The sequence below is a fragment of the Salvelinus sp. IW2-2015 genome, linkage group LG2 (genome assembly GCF_002910315.2).
Source record: "Salvelinus sp. IW2-2015 linkage group LG2, ASM291031v2, whole genome shotgun sequence".
Classification (NCBI taxonomy): Eukaryota; Metazoa; Chordata; class Actinopteri; order Salmoniformes; family Salmonidae; genus Salvelinus; species Salvelinus sp. IW2-2015.
The window spans coordinates 35543762-35566392 of record NC_036839.1 but is presented as its reverse complement, the minus strand read 5'-3'; the positions used below and the strand labels follow the sequence as shown (position 1 = coordinate 35566392).

The following is a 22631-nucleotide window of genomic DNA, read 5'->3' as shown; positions in this document are numbered from 1 at the left end:
GAGGTTTATGCTGACTGCCACATACAGACTATACTCTTGATGGTAGTAAACTAAAAAAGCACAATAAAGACTAAATAATGCAGCTGGAATCTTTGTCAGAACGGAATTCCTATTGATCCCTGAACACAATTATACTTTCCTTCCTGATGTTAAGGAATTCTTCCCACCAAAATACTGTTAAGTGGCAGGAAGCCAACCAGGGAATCTGGGAGAGGGAGGTAGCTTGAGGAGACTGGGAGGGAAGTAAGGAAAGAAAGAGGAGGAGGATATGGAGGAGGAGAGAGAGGGAGGAGGGCAGAGTGGAAACGCTCTCTCGTGATGCCCCTGCTTTTCTTCCCATGCCCCCTGCGCAGGCTAGCATTCTCACCCTGGGACGGCACAGTGCTCCAGCACTACAACAGTCTACTCTATAAAGATCCTACTCAACTCTACTCTACTCTATTCTACTTTACTCTACTCTACAAAGATCCTACTCTACTCTACTCTAATCTACAAAGATCCTACTCTACTCTAATCTACTCTACTCTGATCCTATCCTATCTACTCTACTCTACTCAGATCCTATCTAATCTACTCTACTCAGATCCTATCTAATCTACTCTAATCAGATCCTATCCTATCTACTCTACTCTAATCTAGTCTACTCTAATCAGATCCTATCCTATCTACTCTATCTATCTAGTCTACTCTAATCAGATCCTATCCTATCTACTCTACTCTAATCTAGTCTACTCTAATCAGATCCTATCCTATCTACTCTACTCAGATCCTATCCTATCTACTCTACTCAGATCCTATCCTATCTACTCGACTCAGATCCTATCCTATCCTTTTGATGACATCTGATGCTGTCTGCAAGAGGTACGACTCAGCATCACTGACCTCCACCAACCTCTGTCCTCCAAGCTAGCACATCTCCACTCATCCCACCAGGTCACCACTCCTCTACGTCCCGGTCCCATCCTCCATCCTCCACTCCATCCGTGTCTGAGGGGAAGACACTGCTAGGAAGCAGCTCCAAGGACCCACTTCTTCAGTGTTGACAGCCATCACCATCTGCAGCAAGAACAGGTAAATAGCACCACATCACCTTCGATCGTGCATACAAACATAAGGGGGACACTTCAAAGGAGATAAAGGAAACTCAGCCCACTGGGCACTGATGTCATTTCAACATCTAGTTGTGATTTACATTTGGTTGAGTTGTCAACTAATGTGAATTCAATGTGAAATTAACAAAACATTTCACCATGTCATTGGATTTAGGTTAAAGGTTGGGTGAAAAGAAGTCACAATTCCCTTACGTTGATGACTTCTTGCAAATCCAATCAGTTTTCCATGTTGATTCAACATCATCACATATATTTATTTTGTTGAAATTATGTGAAAACAACAATGTTGATTCAACCAGTTTTTGCCCAGTGGGAGGGAAAGAGTATTTTTTCTTAGGTGCACTCAGGGATACCAGGACTTCCACAGGCATCATACAGGTGTCACTCAGTGAGTGTGTGTGAGGGTTGTATAGAGGCATGCTAAATAACATCTGTCTCTTTTATTAATTCTATATTGTTGCTGTGCCACTAAAGCATCATACCCAGTGTCTCTGTCAGTTACTATTTGAGACAGAGCATTGACAGGGTGCTGGTCCATAGCCGTGAAGTCTCTGTCACAGACAAGAGTGTAGGGACAATTTCTAGAGGTTCTGGTGTGCATTAGTAGCTCTGTTGTCCCAGGAACACTGTTACTTTCACTCCCTCTCCTCCCCGGTCTCCCGTTCTCTCTTTCTCTTTCTTTCCATCTCTCTCTAACTCAAACTCTTTGGCTGTGTTTCTCTGTGACACCAGCTCCAGTCATATACCTCTCCTCCAGAGTATAATTCATCCAGCCAGCAGCTCAAGAGGCAAATATACTTTAACAATGTATTGACCTGCTGTTTTCGACTCTCTCTCTACCGCACCTGCTGTCTCTAACTCTGAATGCTCGGCTATGAAAAGCCAACTGACATTTACTCCTGAGGTACTGACCTGTTACACCCTCTACAACCACTGTGATTATTATTATTTGACACTGCTGGTCATCTATGAACGTTTGAACATCTTGGCCATGTACTGTTATAATCTCTACCTGGCACAGCCAGAAGAGGACTGGCCACCCCTCATAGCCTGGTTCCTCTCTAGGTTTCTTCCTAGATTCCTGCTGTTCTAGGGAGTTTTTCCTAGCCACCGTGCGTCGACATCTGCATTGCTTGCTGTTTGGGGTTTCAGGCTGGGTTTCTGTATAGCACTTTGTGACATCGGCTGATGTAAAAAGGGCTTTATAAATACATTTGATTGAAATTTGACTTCAACGTTCAGCTGTGTAAGATGACACATATCAAACCTTACACCGAGTGTACAAAACATCTTTCCGTGACACAGACTGACCAGGTAAATCCAAGTCAAAGCTACAGTATAATCCCTTATTGATGTCACATGTTAAATCCACTTCAGTCAGAGTAGATGAAGGGGAGGAGACAGGTTAAAGAATGATTTTTAAGCTTTGAGACGTGGATTGTGTGTGTGCCATTCAGAGGGTGAATGTGCAAGACAAAAAATATAAGTGCCTTTGAATGGGGTATGGTAGTAGGTGCCATGCACACTGGTTTGTATCAAGAACTGCAACGCTGCTGGGTTTTTCATGCTCAACAGTTTTCTGTGTGTATCAAGAAGGGTCCACCACCCAAAGGACATCTGGGGGGAGCAATTCAATAGTAGGAAGGTATTCTTACTATTTTGTACACTCAGTGTATATTACGAAAGGTTTCTTTCTTGTGTTTATCAGTGTGCTGCTGGCAATGAGGGATATTCATACAGTTACACCACCATTTAAAATCTCCAAGAAATTATCCATTGTCATCAAATAAGTAAACTAAAAGGGCATGAAATATCATGAAATATCAAAACGGCATCATTAACAAATACAAGACAAATACCAATTTGGCATTAAATAGTACCCACATGTTCTACGGCTTAGATGACAGATGTCTACCTTTTTCAGTGTTGTAGCTATAGCTCTTTGTTTACCTCGTAGACGCACATAGTCTCATGACACATGACACAGCACCTTGTCATTAGAGTTTATACAGAAGCCAGGCAGAGATTGGCAATCTTCACTTCCTATCATTTCTAAACACACGAGAGAAAACTGACACAGTCAATGATAACAAGCATGCATTTCAGTGCAGATGGAAATACTGATGCTATTGATAAGAAAGAGCATTATAATAGTGTTAATGTATTGCACAAACATTCCATGGTCTGACACAACCCTGTTCACTAGAAGAACCTTTGGAAACTGAGAGATAACAGTAAAACAGCTGAAGTAACACTTGGTCTCTGTTCTGTATGCTACTGACATTGCCTCACTCTCTACCCTCTTTTCTATGAAAACAAACTAGTGACAGAAAACTATTACATCCATAATCCAATTTGATAATCCTGATAACCACAGAAAATATGAACCTCAACTTTATAATCAAACTAGAAATATGTGCAATAACAGAACATTTTCTTTCAAAACTTAACTTAAATAAAGGTACTTGATAATCAAACATCAAATAGATAAGATCAACTGTCTTCCCCTCTGGCAACAAGCTGGTGTCTGGTCTGAGCGACCTAGTAACACTACGCAGTTAAAACAATAGCTCATGACAGGGATGTGGGTCTGTACAGTTAGTGGGCAGATGAGAAGGCAGACCTCCATGTAAGGTAGCAGATCATCTGGCTAGCTGTGTGGTGTCTGGAGGGGTGAGACAGTGACTGATTTATGGCTTCCCAATCCCCATGGCCTGCTGGTGGCTCACTGCTCTGTAAGTAGCAGTCATGTGGCCCCCCTGTCACCCCCCAACTCACCCATGGGGTCTATCCCCACCCCTTCATGATTAAACTAATAGTCAATGTTAATCCAGGGGAGGCTCCCGGTGCTTAGAGAGGAGGGTCACTCAGACCTCAAACAGTTTCCGTCTCATACATATACAGTACCAGTCAAAAGTTTGGACACACCTACTCATTCAAGGTTTTTTTTTTCTACATTGTAGAATAATAGTGAAGACATCAAAACTATGAAATAACACAAATGGAGTCATGTAGTAACCAAAAAGGTCAAGCAAATCAAAATATATTTGATATTTGATATTCTTCCAAGTAACCACCCTTTGCCTTGATGACAGCTTTGCACACTCTTGGCATTCTCTCAACCAGCTTAATCTGGAACGCATTTTCAACAGTCTTGAAGGAGTTCCCACATATGCTGAGCACATTGACTGCTTTTCCTTCTCTCTGCGGTCCAATTCATCCCAAACCATCTCAATAGGGTTGAAGTCGGGTGGAGGCCAGGTCTGATGCAACTCTCCATCACTCTCCTTCTTGGAAAAATAGCCCTTACACAGCCTGGAGGTGTGTTGGGTCATTGTCCTGTTGAAAAACAAATGATAGTCCCACTAAGCCCAAACCAGATGGGACGTTGTATCGCTGCAGAATGCTGTGGTAGCCATGCTGGTTAAGTGTACTTTGAAGTCTAAATAAATCACTGACAGTGTCACCAGTAAAGCACCCCCACACCATCACACTTCCTCCTCCATGCTTCACGGTGGGAACCACATATGCAGAGATCATCTGTTCACTTACTCTGCGTCTCACAAAGACACGGCGGTTGGAACCAAAAATCTCTAATTTGGACTCATTAGACCGAAGGACAAATTTCCACTGGTCTAATCAATCAATCAATCAATTTTATTTTATATAGCCCTTCGTACATCAGCTAATATCTCGAAGTGCTGTACAGACACCCAGCCTAAAACCCCAAACAGCTAGTAATGCAGGTGTAGAAGCACGGTGGCTAGGAAAAACTCCCTAGAAAGACCAAAACCTAGGAAGAAACCTAGAGAGGAACCAGGCTATGAGGGGTGGCCAGTCCTCTTCTGGCTGTGCCGGGTGGAGATTATAACAGAACTATGCCAAGATGTTCAAAAATTCATAAATTACCAGCATGGTCAAATAATAGTAATCACAGTGAACAGGTCAGGGTTCAATAGCCGCAGGCAGAACAGTTGAAACTGGAGCAGCAGCACGGCCAGGTGGACAACAAAGAGTCATCATGCCAGGTAGTCCTGACGCATGGTCCTAGGGCCCAGGTCCTCCGAGAGAAAGAAAGAGAGAAGGAGAAAATTAGAGAGAGCCAAGATTTTCAAAATGTTCATAAATGACAAGCATGGTCAAATAATAATCAGGAATAAATCTCAKTTGGCTTTTCATAGCCGATCATTAAGAGTTGAAAACAGCAGGTCTGGGACAGGTAGGGGTTCCGTAACCGCAGGCAGAACAGTTGAAACTGGAATAGCAGCAAGGCCAGGCGGACTGGGGACAGCAAGGAGTCACCACGGGCGGCAGTCCCGACGCATGGTCCTAGGGCCCAGGTCCTCCGAGAGAAAGAAAGAGAGAAGGAGAAAATTAGAGAGAGCCAAGATTTTCAAAATGTTCATAAATGACAAGCATGGTCAAATAATAATCAGGAATAAATCTCATTTGGCTTTTCATAGCCGATCATTAAGAGTTGAAAACAGCAGGTCTGGGACAGGTAGGGGTTCCATAACCGCAGGCAGAACAGYTGAAACTGGAATAGCAGCAAGGCCAGGCGGACTGGGGACAGCAAGGAGTCACCACGGCCGGTAGTCCCGACGTATGGTCCTAGGGCTCAGGTTCTCAGAGAGAAAGAGAGAACGAGAGAATTAGAGAGAGCATACTTAAATTCACACAGGACACTGGATAAGACAGGAGAAGTACTCCAGGTAACCAACTGACCCTAGCCCCCCGACACATAAACTACTGCAGCATAAATACTGGAGGCTGAGACAGGAGSGGTCAGGAGACACTGTGGCCCCATCCGAAGAAACCCCCGGACAGGGCCAAACAGGAAGGATATAACCCCACCCACTTTGCCAAAGCACAGCCCCCGCACCACCCCCGCACCACTAATGTCCATAGCTTGTGTTTCTTGGCCCAAGCAAGTCTCTTCTTCTTATTGGTGTCCTTTAGTAGTGGTTTATTTGCAGCAATTTGACCATGAAGGCCGGATTCACGCAGTCTCCTCTGAACAGCTGGTAACTCCAATGAACTTGTCCTCTGCAGCAGAGGTAACTCTGGGTCTTCCTTTCCTGTGGCGGTCCTCATGAGACCTAGTTTCATCATTGCGCTTGATGGTTTTTGTGACCGCACTTGAAGAAACTTTCAAAGTTCTTGAAATTTTACGCATTGACTGACCTTCATGTCTTAAAGTAATGATGGACTCTCGTTTCTCTTTGCTTATTTGAGCTGTTCTTGCCATAATATGGACTTGGTCTTTTACCCTTACCATGTCACAACACAACTGATTGGCTCAAATGCATTAAGAAGGAAAGAAATTCCATAAATAATTTTTAACAAGGCACACTTGCTAATTGAAATGCATTCCAGGTGACTACTTCATGAAGCTGGTTGAGAGAATGCCAAGCGTGTGCAAAGCTGTTATCGAGGCAAAGGGTGGCTACTTTAAAGAATTCCAAATATAAAATATAATTGGATTTGTTTAACACTTTTTTGGTTACTACATGATTCCATGTGTGTTATTTCATAGTTTTAATGTCTTCACTAATATTCTACAATGCAGAAAATAGTGAAAATAAAGAAAACCCTTTTGACTGGTACTGTCTGTTAAAACCAAAACAACGATTGGGCACCTGGTTTATTTCAGGGTGAGTGTGGCATCCTTATCCAACATCTTTGTTCTCTAATGGTACACCAAGCAGTGAACTGGGACTTCAAAGAGAAAGGTGGGAGGAGGGGGATTTTAAGTTTTCTTAATATTTCCCTGAGGTTGTGCCACTGTTGCTATGCTGTCACTGCACAGTACATGCAAGCGGGACTGTTATTAGTGGGGATATTTCGGTTACAAAGCGCCGTTGGCAGAGGCTTGTATATATCTACTTAAAGTGCAAACTGTGGCATACAGTGACATGGTATGCTTTGTTTCTACAGTGGTATAGATAGACCTTAAAACATCCAGGTCAAGGACTACATAAAAATAATAAAGAAAACTTTGTTAATGGCCATGGGTGTTTAATTCAGTATGTTACCAGATTTGTCAATGTCTTCCATCTTAAACAGGCACATGCAGTAACATGGATACAGGACATTACAATCCTTGGTCTACCAACCAGACATACAGTAACATATACCATCTGACAAAACGGGCCCTTTCAGCCATACATAATGGCACTAATACATACTTAATGGACAAGGCATATCGCTTCTTTGCTACAAGTTTCATTTGAACATATAGCATTGCCTGGAATCTCCCAGTGTAAACCTATGGCTCTTAAAGTGACTGTCTAAATGTTTTTAAGATGCCGTGGTAGTCATATTGTTGTTCTATATATTGATGTTATATACTGTATATTGTTGTTCTATGTATTGTTGTTCTTTATATTGATGTTATATATATGGTTGCTATATACATTGTTGTTCGATATGTTGTTGTTCTTTATATTGTTTTTCTATATATTGTTGTTCCATATATTGTTGTTATATACTGTATATTATTGTTTTTTATATTGTTTTTCTGTATATTGTTGTTCTTTATATTGATGTTATATATATGGTTGCTATATACATTGTTGTTCGATATGTTGTTTTTCTATATATTGTTGTTCCATATATTGTTGTTATATATAGTATTGTTGTTCTACAGTGCATTCGGAAAGTATTCAGACCCATTGACTTTTTCCACATTTTGTTACGCTACAGGCTAATTCAAGAATTGATTAAATAAATACAAATCCCATCAATCTACACACAATAACCCATAATGACAAAGCAAAAACAGGTTTTTAGACATTTTTGCATATATAATAAAAATAAAAAACAGAACACAGTGGCCTCCATCATTCTTAAATGGAAGAAATTTGGAACCACCAAGACTCTTCCTAGAGCTGGCCGCCCGGCCAAACTGAGCAATCGGGGGAGAAGGGCCTTTGTCAGGGAGGTGACCAAGAACCGATGGTCACTCTCACAGAGCTCCAGAGCTCCTCTGTGGAGATGGGAGAACCTTTCAGAAGGACAACCATCTCTGCAGCACTCCACCAATCAGACGTTTATGGTAGAGTGGCCAGACGGAAGCCACTCCTGAGTAAAAGTCACATCACAGCCCGCTTGGAGTTTGCCAAAAGGCACCAAAAGGACTTTCAGACCATGAGAAACAAGATTCACTGGTCTAATGAAACCAATATTGAACTTCTTGTCCTAAATTCCAAGCGTCACATCTGGAGGAAACCTGGCACCATCCCTACGGTGAAGCATGGTGGTGGCAGAGTCATGCTTTGGGCATGTTTTTCAGCGGCAGGGACTGGGAGACTAGTCAGCATCGAGGGAAAGATGAATGGAACAAAGTACAGAGAGATCCTTGATGAAAACCTGTTCCAGAGCGCTCAGGACCTCAGACTGGGGCGAAGGTTTACCATCCAACAAGACAATGACCCTAAGCACACAGCCAAGACAATGCAGGAGTGGCTTCGGGATAAGTCTCTGAATGTCCTTGAGTGGCTCAGCCAGAGCCCGGACTTCAACCCGATCAAACATCTCTGGAGAGACCTGAAAATAGGTGTGCAGCGACACTCCCCATCCAACCTGACAGAGCTTGAGATGATCTGCAGAGAACAATGGGAGAAACTCCCCAAATACAGGTATGCCAAGCTTGTAGTTTCATACCCAACAAGACTCGAGGCTGTAATCGCTGCCAAAGGTGCTTCAACAAAGGACTGAGTAAAGGGTCTGAATACTTATGTAAATGTGGTATTTCAGTTTGTATTTTTTATAAATTTGCAAAAATCTCTAAAAACCTGTTTTTACTTTGTCCTTATGGGGTATTGTGTGTAGATTGATGAGGGGAAAAAACAATTTCATCAATTTTAGAATAAGGCTGTAACGTAACACAATGTGGAAAGAGTCAAGGGGTCTGAATACTTTCTGAATGTACTGTATATATTGTTGTTCGATATATTGTTGTTACATATAATGTTCTTATATACTGTATATTGTTATTCTATATGTTGTTGTTATATACTGTATATTGTTGTGTTATATATTGTTGTTCTATATATTTTTGTTATAAACAGTACCAGTCAAAAGTTTGGACATACCTACTCATTTAAGGGTTTTTCTTTATTTTGACTATTTTCTACATTGTAGAATAATAGTGAAGACATCAACACTATGAAATAACACATATGGAATCATGTAGTAACCAAAAAAGTGTTAAACAAATCAAAATATATTCAACCCATGATTCCATATATGATATTTCATAGTTTTGATGTCTTCACTATTATTCTACAATGTAGAAAATAGTAAAAAGAAAGAAAAACCCTTGAATGAATAGATGTGTCCCAACTTTTGAATGGTACTGTACATTGTTGTTCTACATAGTGTTGGTCTATTTATTGTTGTTATATACTGTATATTGTTGTTCTACATATTGTTGTTCTATATATTGTTGTTCTATATATTGTTGTTATATACGGTAATATTGTTGTCTATATGTTGTTGTTCTATATATTGTTGTTCTATAAATTGTTTGTTCTACATATTGTTGTTCCTTATATTGTTGTTCTATATATTGTTGTTTATATACTGTATATTGTTGTTCTATATATTTGTGTTTTATAAATTGTTGTTCTACATATTGTTGTTCCTTATATTTTTGTTCTATATATTGTTGTTATATATCTGTATATGTTGTTCTATATATTGTTTTCTATATATTGTTGCTCTATATATTGTTGTTCCTTATATTGTTGTTCTATATATTGTTGTTATATACTGTATATTGTTGTTATATATATTGTTGTTGTATACTGTATATTGTTGTTCTATATATTGTTGTTATATACTGTATATTGTTGTCTATATATTGTTGTTTTTCCTATATTGGTTGTGCTATATATTGATGTTATATACTGTATATTGTTGTTCTATATGTTGTTGTTCTATATATTGTTGTTCTATAAATTGTTGTTCTACATATTGTTGTTCTATATATTGTTGTGCTATATATTGATGTTATATACTGGATATTGTTGTTATATATATTATTGTTCTATATATTTTGTTCTATAATGTTTGTTGTTATATACTGGATATTGTTGTTCTATATATTGTTGTTATATACTGTAATATTGTTGTTCTATATATTGTTGTTATATCTGTATATTGTTGTTTTTCCTATATATGGTTGTGCTATATATTGATGTTATATACTGGATATTGTTGTTATATATATTCTTGTTCTATATATTTTTGTTCTATATAGTTGTTATATATATTGCTGTTATATACTGTGTTGTTGTTATATATATTGTTGTCCTCTATGAGTACAGAAAAGGTGCACGTCAGTGGGTCAGACTAGTGATGATAGCATTAAAGGGAGTATGTGTGTAAATCAACCCTGCCCCCTGTTGTTCTCATCTGGTGGATACATGAGAGGAGGGAGAGATTGGGGATGATGGGAAGGGGTTGGAAAGAATAGGGGATGGAGGAGGGGTGGCTGTTTTGTAGCAAGACTGATTTCTCTCAACAAGCCTGTGTAAAGTTTTCTAATTTACTTGTCAGTGTGAGGGAATCACTTTTCTCTCATATAGTTCAGTAAGGTAGACTGACCAGTTCTGATAGTACTCTTGCAGGAGTCTATATACCTGTTGTAAGCAAAGATAGAGCATTGAAGACTTGAGAGAGGACTAACTGGGGTTGTGGGTTAGGGTTTTTCAAGTGAGTCATCACTTGTTAAACGTCACTTGTTAACGCAGAAAAAAGTCTTACACTCAGCCTTTTAAAAGGCAGCTATAAGTTATAGAGACCGGTCCCATGAATGGAGTGGTGGCTCTCCAGCTGGAGAAGGACTAACTGCCCTCTAAGGCAATGCTTTGAGCCCAGGCAGAGAGGAGCGGCGTCAGACAGGATTTATTGTTGTTGTGTTGCTGCCTGCCCTGCCCTGCATGGAGAGAACACACTGCATTCATTCCAATGGCTTTGTTAGCCCTGCTGCTGCTGCTGGGTCTGTAGCTGTACTGCAGGGTAACAGCAGTCACTAACACACACTAGCGATGCAGTTTGCTAGCCATTTCATCTCTAAGGAATACAGCCTGGCTGCTCTCCAGCCTAGGTCAACTCAATGTCCATGTATGTATAAACAGCTGTAAATACCAGCCAAGATTCTACCTCTACTATACTGGACCACAGGTTGTCCATATCACTCTGTGTGTCTCTCTTGTTATTTCCTGATCCACTCTCTGTCTATAGGCTGCTCCACTACAGGTCCCTATGGTAAGAGTTAAGGCATGACACCAACTTTTCCAAGCCCTGGGGCCCTCCGTTTACAGTATGTTCACTAAATGCAGTGCAACCTCACTCAATGCAAAGTGTGTAGGCCTACTGTCCAACCACAACCCCATCCCTCCATCTCTAAACATACAGGATTATCTTACTCTCTTTTATTAACAATAACTCTCTTTCTCTATACAGTACAATACAGATCACAGACTCTCTCCATGCCGACGCAGCCTATGGCCTCATCTGCCTACCTGCTCTGTAACGTCCCCTGTGCTCTGATCAATGTCAAAGAGACGTAGCTGAGTGATGTGCAATACCCAGTGTGCGCAGTGTTACATACCTCATAGCCCATTACTCGGAGACAGATATTATAAACCAATACGACAGCTATGACAGTGTACAGATGATCCATGGTGCTACCAGTGTATTACAGTAAATCCCTAGTTATTACTGGGCATCTAGGAATGGAACAATCTCAGATGTGAAGGCAAAGATGGGAAGATACCAGGTGGTGCTATGTATACATCAGGACAAATGACTGGAACTTCTCTCTTGACTAGTAATGACACATACGTAAAACTTTACATTTTTGTTAACATATTTTTCAATGCAGTGCATCCCTCCCCATTGTATTTAAACAAAACTGTTTTACCTTCAGCCAACCACTTTCTAAAAAACAATAACTCTTCTCATCCAGCTCCACCACTCCTCCTTTTCCATTCATATCAAATTAGCTCTCTTCCCAACTACGAGTTATTAAGAGGGAGGTTTCCTTTTAAGTGGCTTGTCTTTAGGAAATCATATTGTTTGGGATTGCTTCCTCTGAGAATAAGAACAGGAAGTAAAGTAAAGGAGGGAGACACTGAGACCGCTCGGGCCTACTCCAACCGATTGAGATATCCGCTCAGTCCCCGTTTCTCAGTGTAGCTAAGATTCCGTTCCCACCAAGCTGCTGCCGGTGTGTATGTGTGTTTGTCCAGACAGACCGACAGACTAATAATTGCTCCAGTGACAGGTCTGTGCCCCCGCTGCCCATGCTTCTACCTCTCACCCCTCTTAACCTCCTCTGACTGACCATGCTTCTACCTCTCACCCCTCTTAACCTCCTCTGACTGACCATGCTTCTACCTCTCACCCCTCTTAACCTCCTCTGACTGACCATGCCAACTCTGTCTGGGAACAAAAAAAATGTAATGTAAAGTCTGAGAAATAAACATAGTCAGAAATATCAAGAGTGACTGTTAAGGGCGCGGGTCTAAAGCTTACTGGAATGCTCAAGACACAGAATGAAGAACAATAACAAAAGATGACCTCACCACTTTGAGCAAACTTTGTCTGAACATACCATAACTTGCTTCAACTAACTAAGCACAACATTAGTCTATACGAGTCTATGTATACGTCTGACTTCATCATGGTCCTAATAATGTAGCTAATGTTGGCCAGCCAGGCTAGACAGCCTGTAGGTTGCGTTGTAAACTTGTGAGGAAACCCTTTGTCAGTCCAGCCTGGTAGCAAAATGACTGTTTTAACTCCGACCTCCTGCTATTGTTAAGGCCAGGCTCTCACTCCCTTCCTCTTGTCCAGGCTGGCTACACCTCTGGTTTTTGTGGCTTGCTGTACACACATTATCTAATGCCAAGAAAGCATTATAGTTAGCCAAAGCTGTGTGTTGATTTGATAGTTGGATATTGAGAGTTTTTTTAAAGACCCTGTGGCGAATTAAATTAATTAAATTACTTTGCGAGCATTTAGGGAGCATGGAATTTAAGGGTTCTAGCTTGGCTAACTCTCCTACATATCAGTTCTGAGCTCAGGGCATGGATGGACACCGCTAACATTTCCCCTCTCCTGTTCTCATAGTGGTGCTTTTTCCAGTGTCCCAGTCTCATTGAACCTCTCCCCTCCCCTCCTCACCCCTCTGCCCCGCTCCCCTCCCTGAAACGCAATCCGCCTGGGGGGATAAGAGCACTGACTCTGCTTGGAGCACCACCCGGTTTCCATCCTACTGCCATAAACCAGGGAGAGAGAACTGCAAAACGTCTCATGGTCATGGTCACTTCACAGCGAGGGTGAGAGAGGCAGATAAGATGGAGCCAGTGTCCTACTCAACGTACAGTCTTAATCATGTTCTAAGAGAATTTGAACAAACATTTCAAACCAGCTTTATGGATAACTATCAATGGGATATGACACACACGGTAAGATACGTTTGTGTGTATTTGTATGCGTGTGTGGGTGGAGGTATACACAGGTATAGGATACTTTGTTTTATCCTGTTGAGTATTTTGTAGTAAAATTCAGATTAGTTCACTCAGTGAGTACTTAGTGGTACCAGTGAGTCTGAGGCTGAAATGGTGGAAAAACCTCTCAGACTGTTCTACCGTCATCCTTTCTGCTCTAACTCGTTGTTATTAGTTACTCATTGCCATCCTAAATCGTGCTCTGGGTATATATTTAGACAGCTCTGTCTCTCTGATGTTTCCTGTTGAGGACTGATGGATTGGTTTAACCCATGGATGATTGGGGCGTTTATGACACCCATAAAGCTGTCTACTGAGATGCCTTATAGGGGTATTAGATACACACCAGCCTGTCACTGCCATGTTTGGGTCTCACCCTAACTCTCACACTGAGGTCAAGGGGCAACGTCACATACACACGCACACACACACGCACACACGCAGACATAGAAATCACAGGAGGAGTGGAACTTAGAGATGGAAAGTGTAGAGAGAGTGAAAAACATCAAACATCAAAAGCGTCAATTAACTGGTTCAAACATGGTGACCGAGAACTGTTGCCAGGTGCTCTGGAGATGATGAAGATTGTCACAGAATTCCATTTGTGGGAAAAGGTTCATTCTCAGGCCGTTGTGTCGTGTCCAAGTCTCCAGGCTGATCACAGGCTATTTATACCATGCCTCACACACACTGGTCATTTTATCACCAGGATAAGGGAGTCTCTAGGCTGTCATGGTTGATCATAATCTACATTTTGTCTCCTTTCTTTACTCTGCCCATTTGCTTTCTTCACTACCTATCTTTCTATCTCTTCTCCATTCTCTCCCTCCCTCCTTGACCCATTTCTCTCTCTCTCCTTTACCCATACCCTGCCCCTCTCTATCTTTCTCTCTCCCTCTCCTCCTCTCTCAGGTGTGCCAGTGACCAGTGACCAGTGAGCAGACATGGGGGACTGGAGTCTTCTGGGGAACTTCCTGGAGGAAGTTCAGGAACATTCCACGTCGGTGGGGAAGGTGTGGCTCACCGTCCTCTTCATCTTCAGGATCCTGGTGCTGGGCACAGCCGCTGAGTCTTCATGGGGAGACGAACAGAGTGACTTCCTGTGCGACACCCAGCAGCCCGGTTGTACCAACGTCTGTTATGACCGGGCGTTTCCTATCGCACACATCCGCTACTGGGTCCTACAGATCGTCTTCGTGTCCACACCATCACTGATCTACATGGGCCACGCCATGCACATAGTGCGGAGGGATGAGAAACGAAAAAGGAGGGAGCAGGAGAAGACAGAGAGGATGGAGGAGGAGGAGAAGGGAGAGGGGGGGAGTGTATCGGGGGAGAAGGCGTATCTCCAGCAGAGGGATTGTGGGAAGGCGCTGGAGGCATCTGGGCGCGTTCGCCTGCGGGGGGCGCTGTTATCCACGTACATTCTGAGCATCCTGATCCGCACGGTGATGGAGGTGATCTTCATCGTGGTCCAGTACATGATCTATGGAGTCTTCCTCAGGGCTCTGTACCACTGCAAGGCCTGGCCCTGCCCCAACCCAGTCAACTGCTACATGTCCCGGCCCACAGAAAAGAACGTATTCATCGTCTTCATGCTGGTGGTGGCAGGTGTCTCCCTCCTCCTCTCTGTGGTCGAGCTCTACCACCTGGCCTACAGGCGGTACAGGAAGTGCAGACGCACTCGCGCCTCCCTCAAAAACACCACTCATAATGCTGTGGCAATCCCCTTCACCAGGGACCCCGACAACCCGACCAGTCACAACTCCCCAGGCTGCACCCCTCCCCCTGACTTCCGCCAGTGCTTGGTGTTGTCGGGGACAATGACCCCCTTGACCCCTGTGAACCCCATGAACTCCATGCCTTCTCAGCCCTTCAACAACAGAATGGCGCACCAGCAGAACTCTGTCAACATGGCCACCGAGCGTCACCATTCCAATGACGACCTGGAGGGAGAGGGAGGTTTCATGAGGATGAATTACACCCAGGTGCCAGGGGAGATGCCCAGCGGGTGCTCTGCGCCACCCTTACTGCATACCGGGTACTTGAAGGACAAACTAAGCCTCAGCAAGATCAGCGGCACCAGCAGCCGGGTTCGACCAGACGACCTGGCCGTGTAGAACCAGACAGACGGAAAGAGAGAGACAGAGAGGGGCTTAGAAGGTGCGGAGGGAGAGGACTTTCAGACACACAGAGAGAGAAAGGCCCTGCTTAGAGGAGAGTGGAGCAGGCTGGGTCTATATACCCAGCCAGAGACAGAGAAGGGGAGCAGGCAAGACAGATACTGGGGCTAAAGATGGATGTGTTAGCAAACTCCAAGTGAAGGGCTCCATTCTGCCCAAATCTGGGGGAACTGTGGAAGATTGCCTGGCCTAGAACTCCATGAGCACTACAGGAAGAAAGACATTGGGGTCTGTAAGCTCCCTGGAAGTGGGTTGAATGGATCTTGAGAACTTCTGCATACTGGACTGAGCTTTGAGACTGTGACCGTTAGTGCTGGGAGAACTGGTTGTTTTTGTTAGACAAGTGGTCGGCCAAGCTTGAAACATGGACTGTCATAACGTTGATCAAATATTGACATTGAAGCAAAATATAAATATACCTTTTAAATCACTGTGTGGAAAAAGCCTTGAAATAAATAACAGATAATTGCACATTGTATGTTTTTGATGTTTTAAAGTACCTTTAAAGTCTGAGAATATTGTACTTTAAACTTGCACATTCAGTATGCTAAAAACTGTCCTACTGTCTATCCAGCTGCCCATTATAATAACACAAACTTTTACAAGCTCGCAAATGTAAACACGCATGCACAAAAACACACACACACACACACACATGTACACACTGCTGTCATAGGAGGGCAAAACCCTATCCTCAGGGGTCTGACCAAACAGTGTTGCCCCGATCCCTGGCATTCAGTGACGGAGGCTATTTGCAGCTGTCATGTTGTTTGGAAAGTGAAATTGTGACACACATCCCTGCAATGCAATCCATTGTGCATTATATCACCTTCAAATATAGCAACTGTTTTCTCTGTGTTTTATCCTGATGGCATACAAACAGAAACATAGCACCAGCATTATCTTCCAGTCAGAAGTCAGAACAAGGGACAGCTGTGCCAAGATAACTGATTTCTCTCCATTCAACAGACGCTTAGACCAATAATTACAGAGGGTTGTACGCACTCAGGTACAGATAGTGAAGAGCTATGCAAAAGTGCCTACAAAATGTGAATCTACAAAATGCTCAAAGTCAAAGTCTTTAAGCTCCATGTTAGATGTGTGAACATGTCCTGATATAATTTAAAAGTGTGTTCAAAAGCCATATACAGTATGTATACAAATAATTTACCTTCAATCAAGGCACAAGCCTATAGGCTAATAGAGAAGGCATAACCACAATCTGTGAAGTTCTCAACTGATTTTGCACTAGACTAGGCCTTTTGGGGTTTGGAATATAAAGACCCATTTGTAATTACATGAATCATATTTTCTTTTTCTATAGAGAGGAACAACCAGTAATTTACAGTAATAGTCTTTTGGAATGCCAACAAACGGGTGACTGGTTGACGTTTCTCTGTGCACATTTCAATGTCATTGTGTTTTGTAAAGTCTGCAATAAAACGAATATGTCAAATAAATTGTTCTCCCAGAAGTTAATGGGCTTGTTCGACATTGCAACCAACAGCGCAGGCGATCTGCTGACTGACTAATCTACAAATCTCCTTGCATCATAAATAACTACTTATTGTTATTTGTAGATCAGTCAATCACCATTTACCCACAAAGCATCATGGATGTGATGCTCACGAACGAGGTCAATGTAACGCATACCTTCTCAGAAAAAGTCTACCACAGCCCAAACATTTGTCCTCAACAGACTGGTCCTAAAAATAGTTGCCCTCAAAGAAATACATTGGCATTGCAACGCTGCACAACCTCTACTCTTGCCTCCAGACAAGCGCTCATCTGGTTGTCCACAGTAACAGACATACCATTAGGCAGAAGAGGTAATTACCTCAGGCCTCACATCCTCAAAGGGCCTTGTGAGCTGTGCAACCCCCATAATAATGAATCCATAATAATTCCTAATAGATCATTAATGTATTTCCATACATATACATATATTTCATATAAATATTAATATAATCCAAGTATTTCTCATAATAGAAGTAACAAGTGTCATTCATCATTCATGAACTGGTCCATAATAATGGACTATTCCACCCTGACAGAGTTCCCATTCATTGTTTCATGAGATATGATTGCAAAAGTGATTTTTATTGAAATTAAACTGCAGAAATGAGGCGCTTTCAGAGCAGGGCAGAGAAAAGAAAAATAAATAATATTTTATTTTAAGTTAAATTACCTTAGTTAACTGACTTGCGTAGTTAAATAAATAGTGCACACTTTTGACCAGGGCCCATAAGGTGCCATTTGGTACACAAACAGAATCTAAATCTGTTATTTTGAGAACATGTTTAAAGGCTACATCACAATTTTCAAACAATATATGTGAAAAGGTGCTTGGTATTTGTGTTTTGTTTGTCCATGGTTTTTGACATCATATAAATGCATAATCTCGAGGGAGATTGTTCAAGGTTGATGTCGAAATTGGACTTCTATCCCATGTCCTGAGGACGCCAGGAAATGCATTCAAAACCGTCCACTAGCGGCAACAGTGAGCGCTATTACGGTCAAGTAATCCCAACAGAAGGTTCCGTGTTCGAACCCAGTCTCGGACACTGTTTTTTATTATATATTTTTTTTACCCTATCCCAAACCTTAACCCTTACCTTAACCAGTTGAAATGAGTGCCTAAACTTAACCCTTAACTTTGAAATGTGATGTTTGGAGCAACTTGAAATTTAACGTTTGGAGAACTTGGATGAACATCTAATTGTGCAGTGAGACTGTGAGAGCTTGTTGTGATCTTTCTCTCTATGTGTGTGCATGTGCATGTGCATGTGTGTGTGTGTGTGGTGTGTGTTGTGTGTGTGTGTTGTGTGTGGTGTGTGTGTGTGTGTGTGTGTGTGTGGTGTGTGGGTGTGTGTGTGTGTGTGTGTGTGTGTGTGTGTGTGTGTGTGTGTGTGTGTGTGTGTGTGTGTGCCAAATCAGCCACAGGATGCAGTGCACAGAGGACCACTGCCAGCCAGTGAGCTACTAAAGGGCAGTCTGCTAAATTCTAGATCCCTGGCTGGTGGTGTGTGAATGTTTACCTAAGTTAAATATCTATTTGAGACGAGGGGGAAAGCACATTTACATCCTTGTCTAAACGCCTCGCCCATAGAGTTTAGTGATGGGATGTTCTCCTTTCAACAATCCCTTTGATCTGCTAACGTGTCCGTTTTCAGTTGAAATAGTGTTGCTTTTTCTATTCGTACTCTTCTGGGAATGTATTATGAGGAAGCATTCATCAGTCTAATCTGGTTAGGTCAGAGTCATACGTACAAACATTCATCTCCCAAATATAATTTTTTTACAGCTTTGGAGCCACAGTAAATGTAATAATTAAATGATAATACAATCATTAAAAACGTATTTTAATATCCAGCCACACTACAGGTAGCCTAAATCCTAGAAATATATTGCTATTAGCATAAACAAATGTCACAGGAAAGGAAAGCTTACGCCTGTTGTATTGCTGTTTAGATATGACGACATGTAAAGGATGTATGAAGGTTACGTTGTTGTTGTCGGTTGATGCTCTGCACATCTTACAGGCTTCAACCCCCCCACATTTCCACCTCCCAGTGAGTCTTTCAACCCTACAGTGACCTTTGACACCTCATTGGCCAGTGCGGGTCATCCTTGACCCCACTTGTCAATGGACTTTCATCATTTTGGACTTCCTTCCTTTGAGCCATTCACCTCCCTTCATGTCCACAGAAGAAGAGACAATGTATGGTTAGGAGGCAATGTATTGGTTAGGATTCATTGGGTTGTGGTTGGTTAGATGGATGCATCAGACGGGTGTCCCCTCCCCTCCCAAAAGGCTTAACACATTTCTTTAGTAAAAAGACAGGTGCTTCTGATAATACTGCCATCGTCATTGAGGCAGAGGACATGTATGTGTAGCCATGTATCTGATGATGTCTGGACAAAAATAGTATGGCAGACTGGCCTCTGCCTTTGGCCTCAATCCCTAAATCCACCCCTGGCCGTCCGGGTGGTTTTATGCATTCTGTCATGTCCTTCTTCAATTAGGGTCCCCTGGGAAACACGAAATAAAACCATGGTTCCCACCTTATATCTAACCTGTCTACTGTAGGCCTACATGCAATCTTAAAGGCTCTGCATGGTCAATCCGACAACTGAAGAGGCAGTACAGCATTTACTACGATGCAGCCTCTTCAGGGATTTCATACTTCGGGGCTTTCATACTTCTTGCACCTAGCGAAGCAGAGCAGAGTTATTGTGAAAGAAGTTGTCAAGGAAGTGTGTTTCTGTTTATACAGGAAGTACCGCCCCCCCACCTACCGTCAACCAATCATGTCAATGCGGAGCTATACGGAGCCCTTCGTATTGTTACAAAATTTGAGAGGCGTACGGCGATGCGGTACAGAGCTTGATTTGGGCTCTGTATGCCTCCGGAGGTTCCGCAATTGCGTCACACCATCCATATGAAGCCTCCGACTACATTTTCATATCAAGCATAAATTGGCTTTTACTTGTTCCTTCAAATAGCCTTTATTCACACTACTCATAGCCTTACATATAATGAATTGGCTACCATGATCATCATTGGATATTCATTTTTAGCCATATTGCCTGTCTGACCATATAGTGATGACTATCAGCTTCATCATTAGATGAATTAGGTGAATACATCTTAACATCCAACTTGTATCTACTTTAAAACAACCTTGTAAAACAACACATTTTACTGCACCATTTTTACGACTTCCACACTAAAGCACACGGGACGGCTCTAAAGATCAACTTCAGAACTCAGGGCTAGTAGGCCTAAGCAGGGGAATTGATGCCATTTCATTTCCAATCAGAAGAAACATTTAAAGACTTAGTTGTCAAGGAAATCTCCATACATAAAACCATAGACCGTTGGCTTATATATGTGTAACAGGGTCAGGATTGCCTTGTTACAAGTAGTAACTTTGAGTATTTATATTCTGTGTTGAATGTACTCTGATTGAGTACACCTGTGCCTACAGACTTGATACCATTGGCCACTTTAATAAATGGAACACTAGTCACTTTAATAATGCTACTTTAAGAATGTTTACATATCTTGCATTACTCATCTCATATGTATATCATGTATCCTTTACTATCTATTCTTTACTATCTATTGCATCTTAACTGCTCTGTCACTGCTCATTGATATATTTTATACTTATATATTCTCATTCCTTTAATAGATTGTGTGTATTAGCTTTTGTTGTGGAATTTGTTAGATATTAGGTTTTGTTGTGGAATTGTTAGATATTACCTGTTAGATACAGCTGCACTGTCGGATCTAGAAATATAAGTATTTCGCTACACTCACAATAACATCTGCTAACCATGTGTATGTGACCAATAAAATTTGATTTGAAGTATATAGTTTGTTTCTAGGTGTGGCACCGTGTAGCTCAGTCAGGTAAAGCACTACTTTCTTGAACATTGTTTTTATTTACATCTTTGTGTGTTTTAAAGGGGAAGGACTACATTTTTATAATTAGCCTTGAGCATCAGCCATTTAGTAGTTAACTTGCTGTATTTAATATTATAGCTTTGTGTGGCTTCACTGTGTGCTGTGCTTTGATGTGCCTCTTCACTAGAACCTAACTTGAGTGCTGGGGATTTACTTGCTACTGTGTGCTGTGACATATTCACGTAACTTCTGTGTATTAACTACTATTACCTGCACTTTAAGAACGCTACTACTTAGTATCTGTTTAGCTCCAGTACTCAAGAATTTGAGAACAAATGCTTTTCATCATACACTGAGTTTTACCAACAAACGAATAACATGGTAATAACTAATAAACAACCTATTTGTATTTTTGTCTTGATCCACCACTTCCCCAGAGAGCTCCGGGGCTGGCTGTCCTCATAGACTATTTTTGTTAGACAGCAGAGGCAAGTCGAGTTATGAATTAATGGTCGCGTTTGCATGTTAATTACCACTAGTGTGTTAACCATCCTACCGTGTTCCTACCGTGTTTTATCATGCCTGTGCTATCTTGCAGGTGAATGTAATTTATATAACATTATTTCTTGCCCTGCTGCCCAACTCTAATAAATATTGGCACTTTGGTAAACACTGTTTGTAATTTATTTGACAGACCTGTGTTCAACCTGTCCCGAGGACCTCCCCTCGTGTGTAAAAAGCACAGATAAAACAATGAAACAGATATTTCACTGGATGTATTGTGAAGCATCTGCTTGGTGTTTCCACTCACTACCAAATATGGTATTGATAGGAAGCCCAATTGCGGGCAGTGGGAGAAGATTTTGGACGACATTCTGCAAATTTTCTCATCGATGAAACGTTTGACGTCAATACAGTTTTCTGTTCCCAAAACTTAAATCTGTTACCAACAGAGTGGACTAAAGTTTGTAGACTTTACCTTTGCAAAAATCGCGTTGTTTAAAGGAGCGCAAAGGCGAATTGAGTTATCGCACACGCGCACTTCACAGACTAGGCGTTCTCTAACGGAAATATGCAGATGTTGCTAGAGCGCGCCAATAGGATCTCGTTAGCTCGTACTTGGCTCTGCCCACCATGGCTCATTTGTTCACATTGGAAACGACAGAATGTTGTCTATCTTGGTTTACTTATACAATTATTTTTAAAAGTGGCCTAATACAGTTTAAGGGGGGGAGAGGGAAATGACGCTTGTGGGCAGCTTTTTCGGGAAGAGTAGTTTACCGCTACCATGGATTCGCTTTGAAAGCATGGATCATACCAGAAAGGACTACATATTCCAAAAAACCTTTTATCCTTAACCGGTGCAGTGTTTTCAAAATAGCCTGAGTTAGTCCATAGG

The 22631-nt window shown here is 41.8% G+C and overlaps 1 protein-coding gene across 1 annotated transcript; it reads left to right on the top strand.

Moving 5' to 3' along the window:
* Positions 1–295: 295 nt before the first annotated feature.
* Positions 296–17249, top strand: LOC111979133 (gap junction alpha-5 protein-like). Its single transcript, XM_024009461.2, has 2 exons — positions 296–1071; positions 14549–17249. Exon 2 carries the CDS (start codon positions 14581–14583, stop codon positions 15754–15756), a length of 1176 nt encoding a protein of 391 aa, XP_023865229.1. The 5' UTR covers positions 296–1071; positions 14549–14580; the 3' UTR covers positions 15757–17249.
* The last annotated feature ends 5382 nt before the right edge of the window (positions 17250–22631 follow it).

Coding starts and splice junctions, on each gene's coding strand:
- LOC111979133 (XM_024009461.2), top strand. CDS start 14,581: ATGGGGGACTGGAGTCTTCTGGGGAACTTCCTGGAGGAAGTTCAGGAA.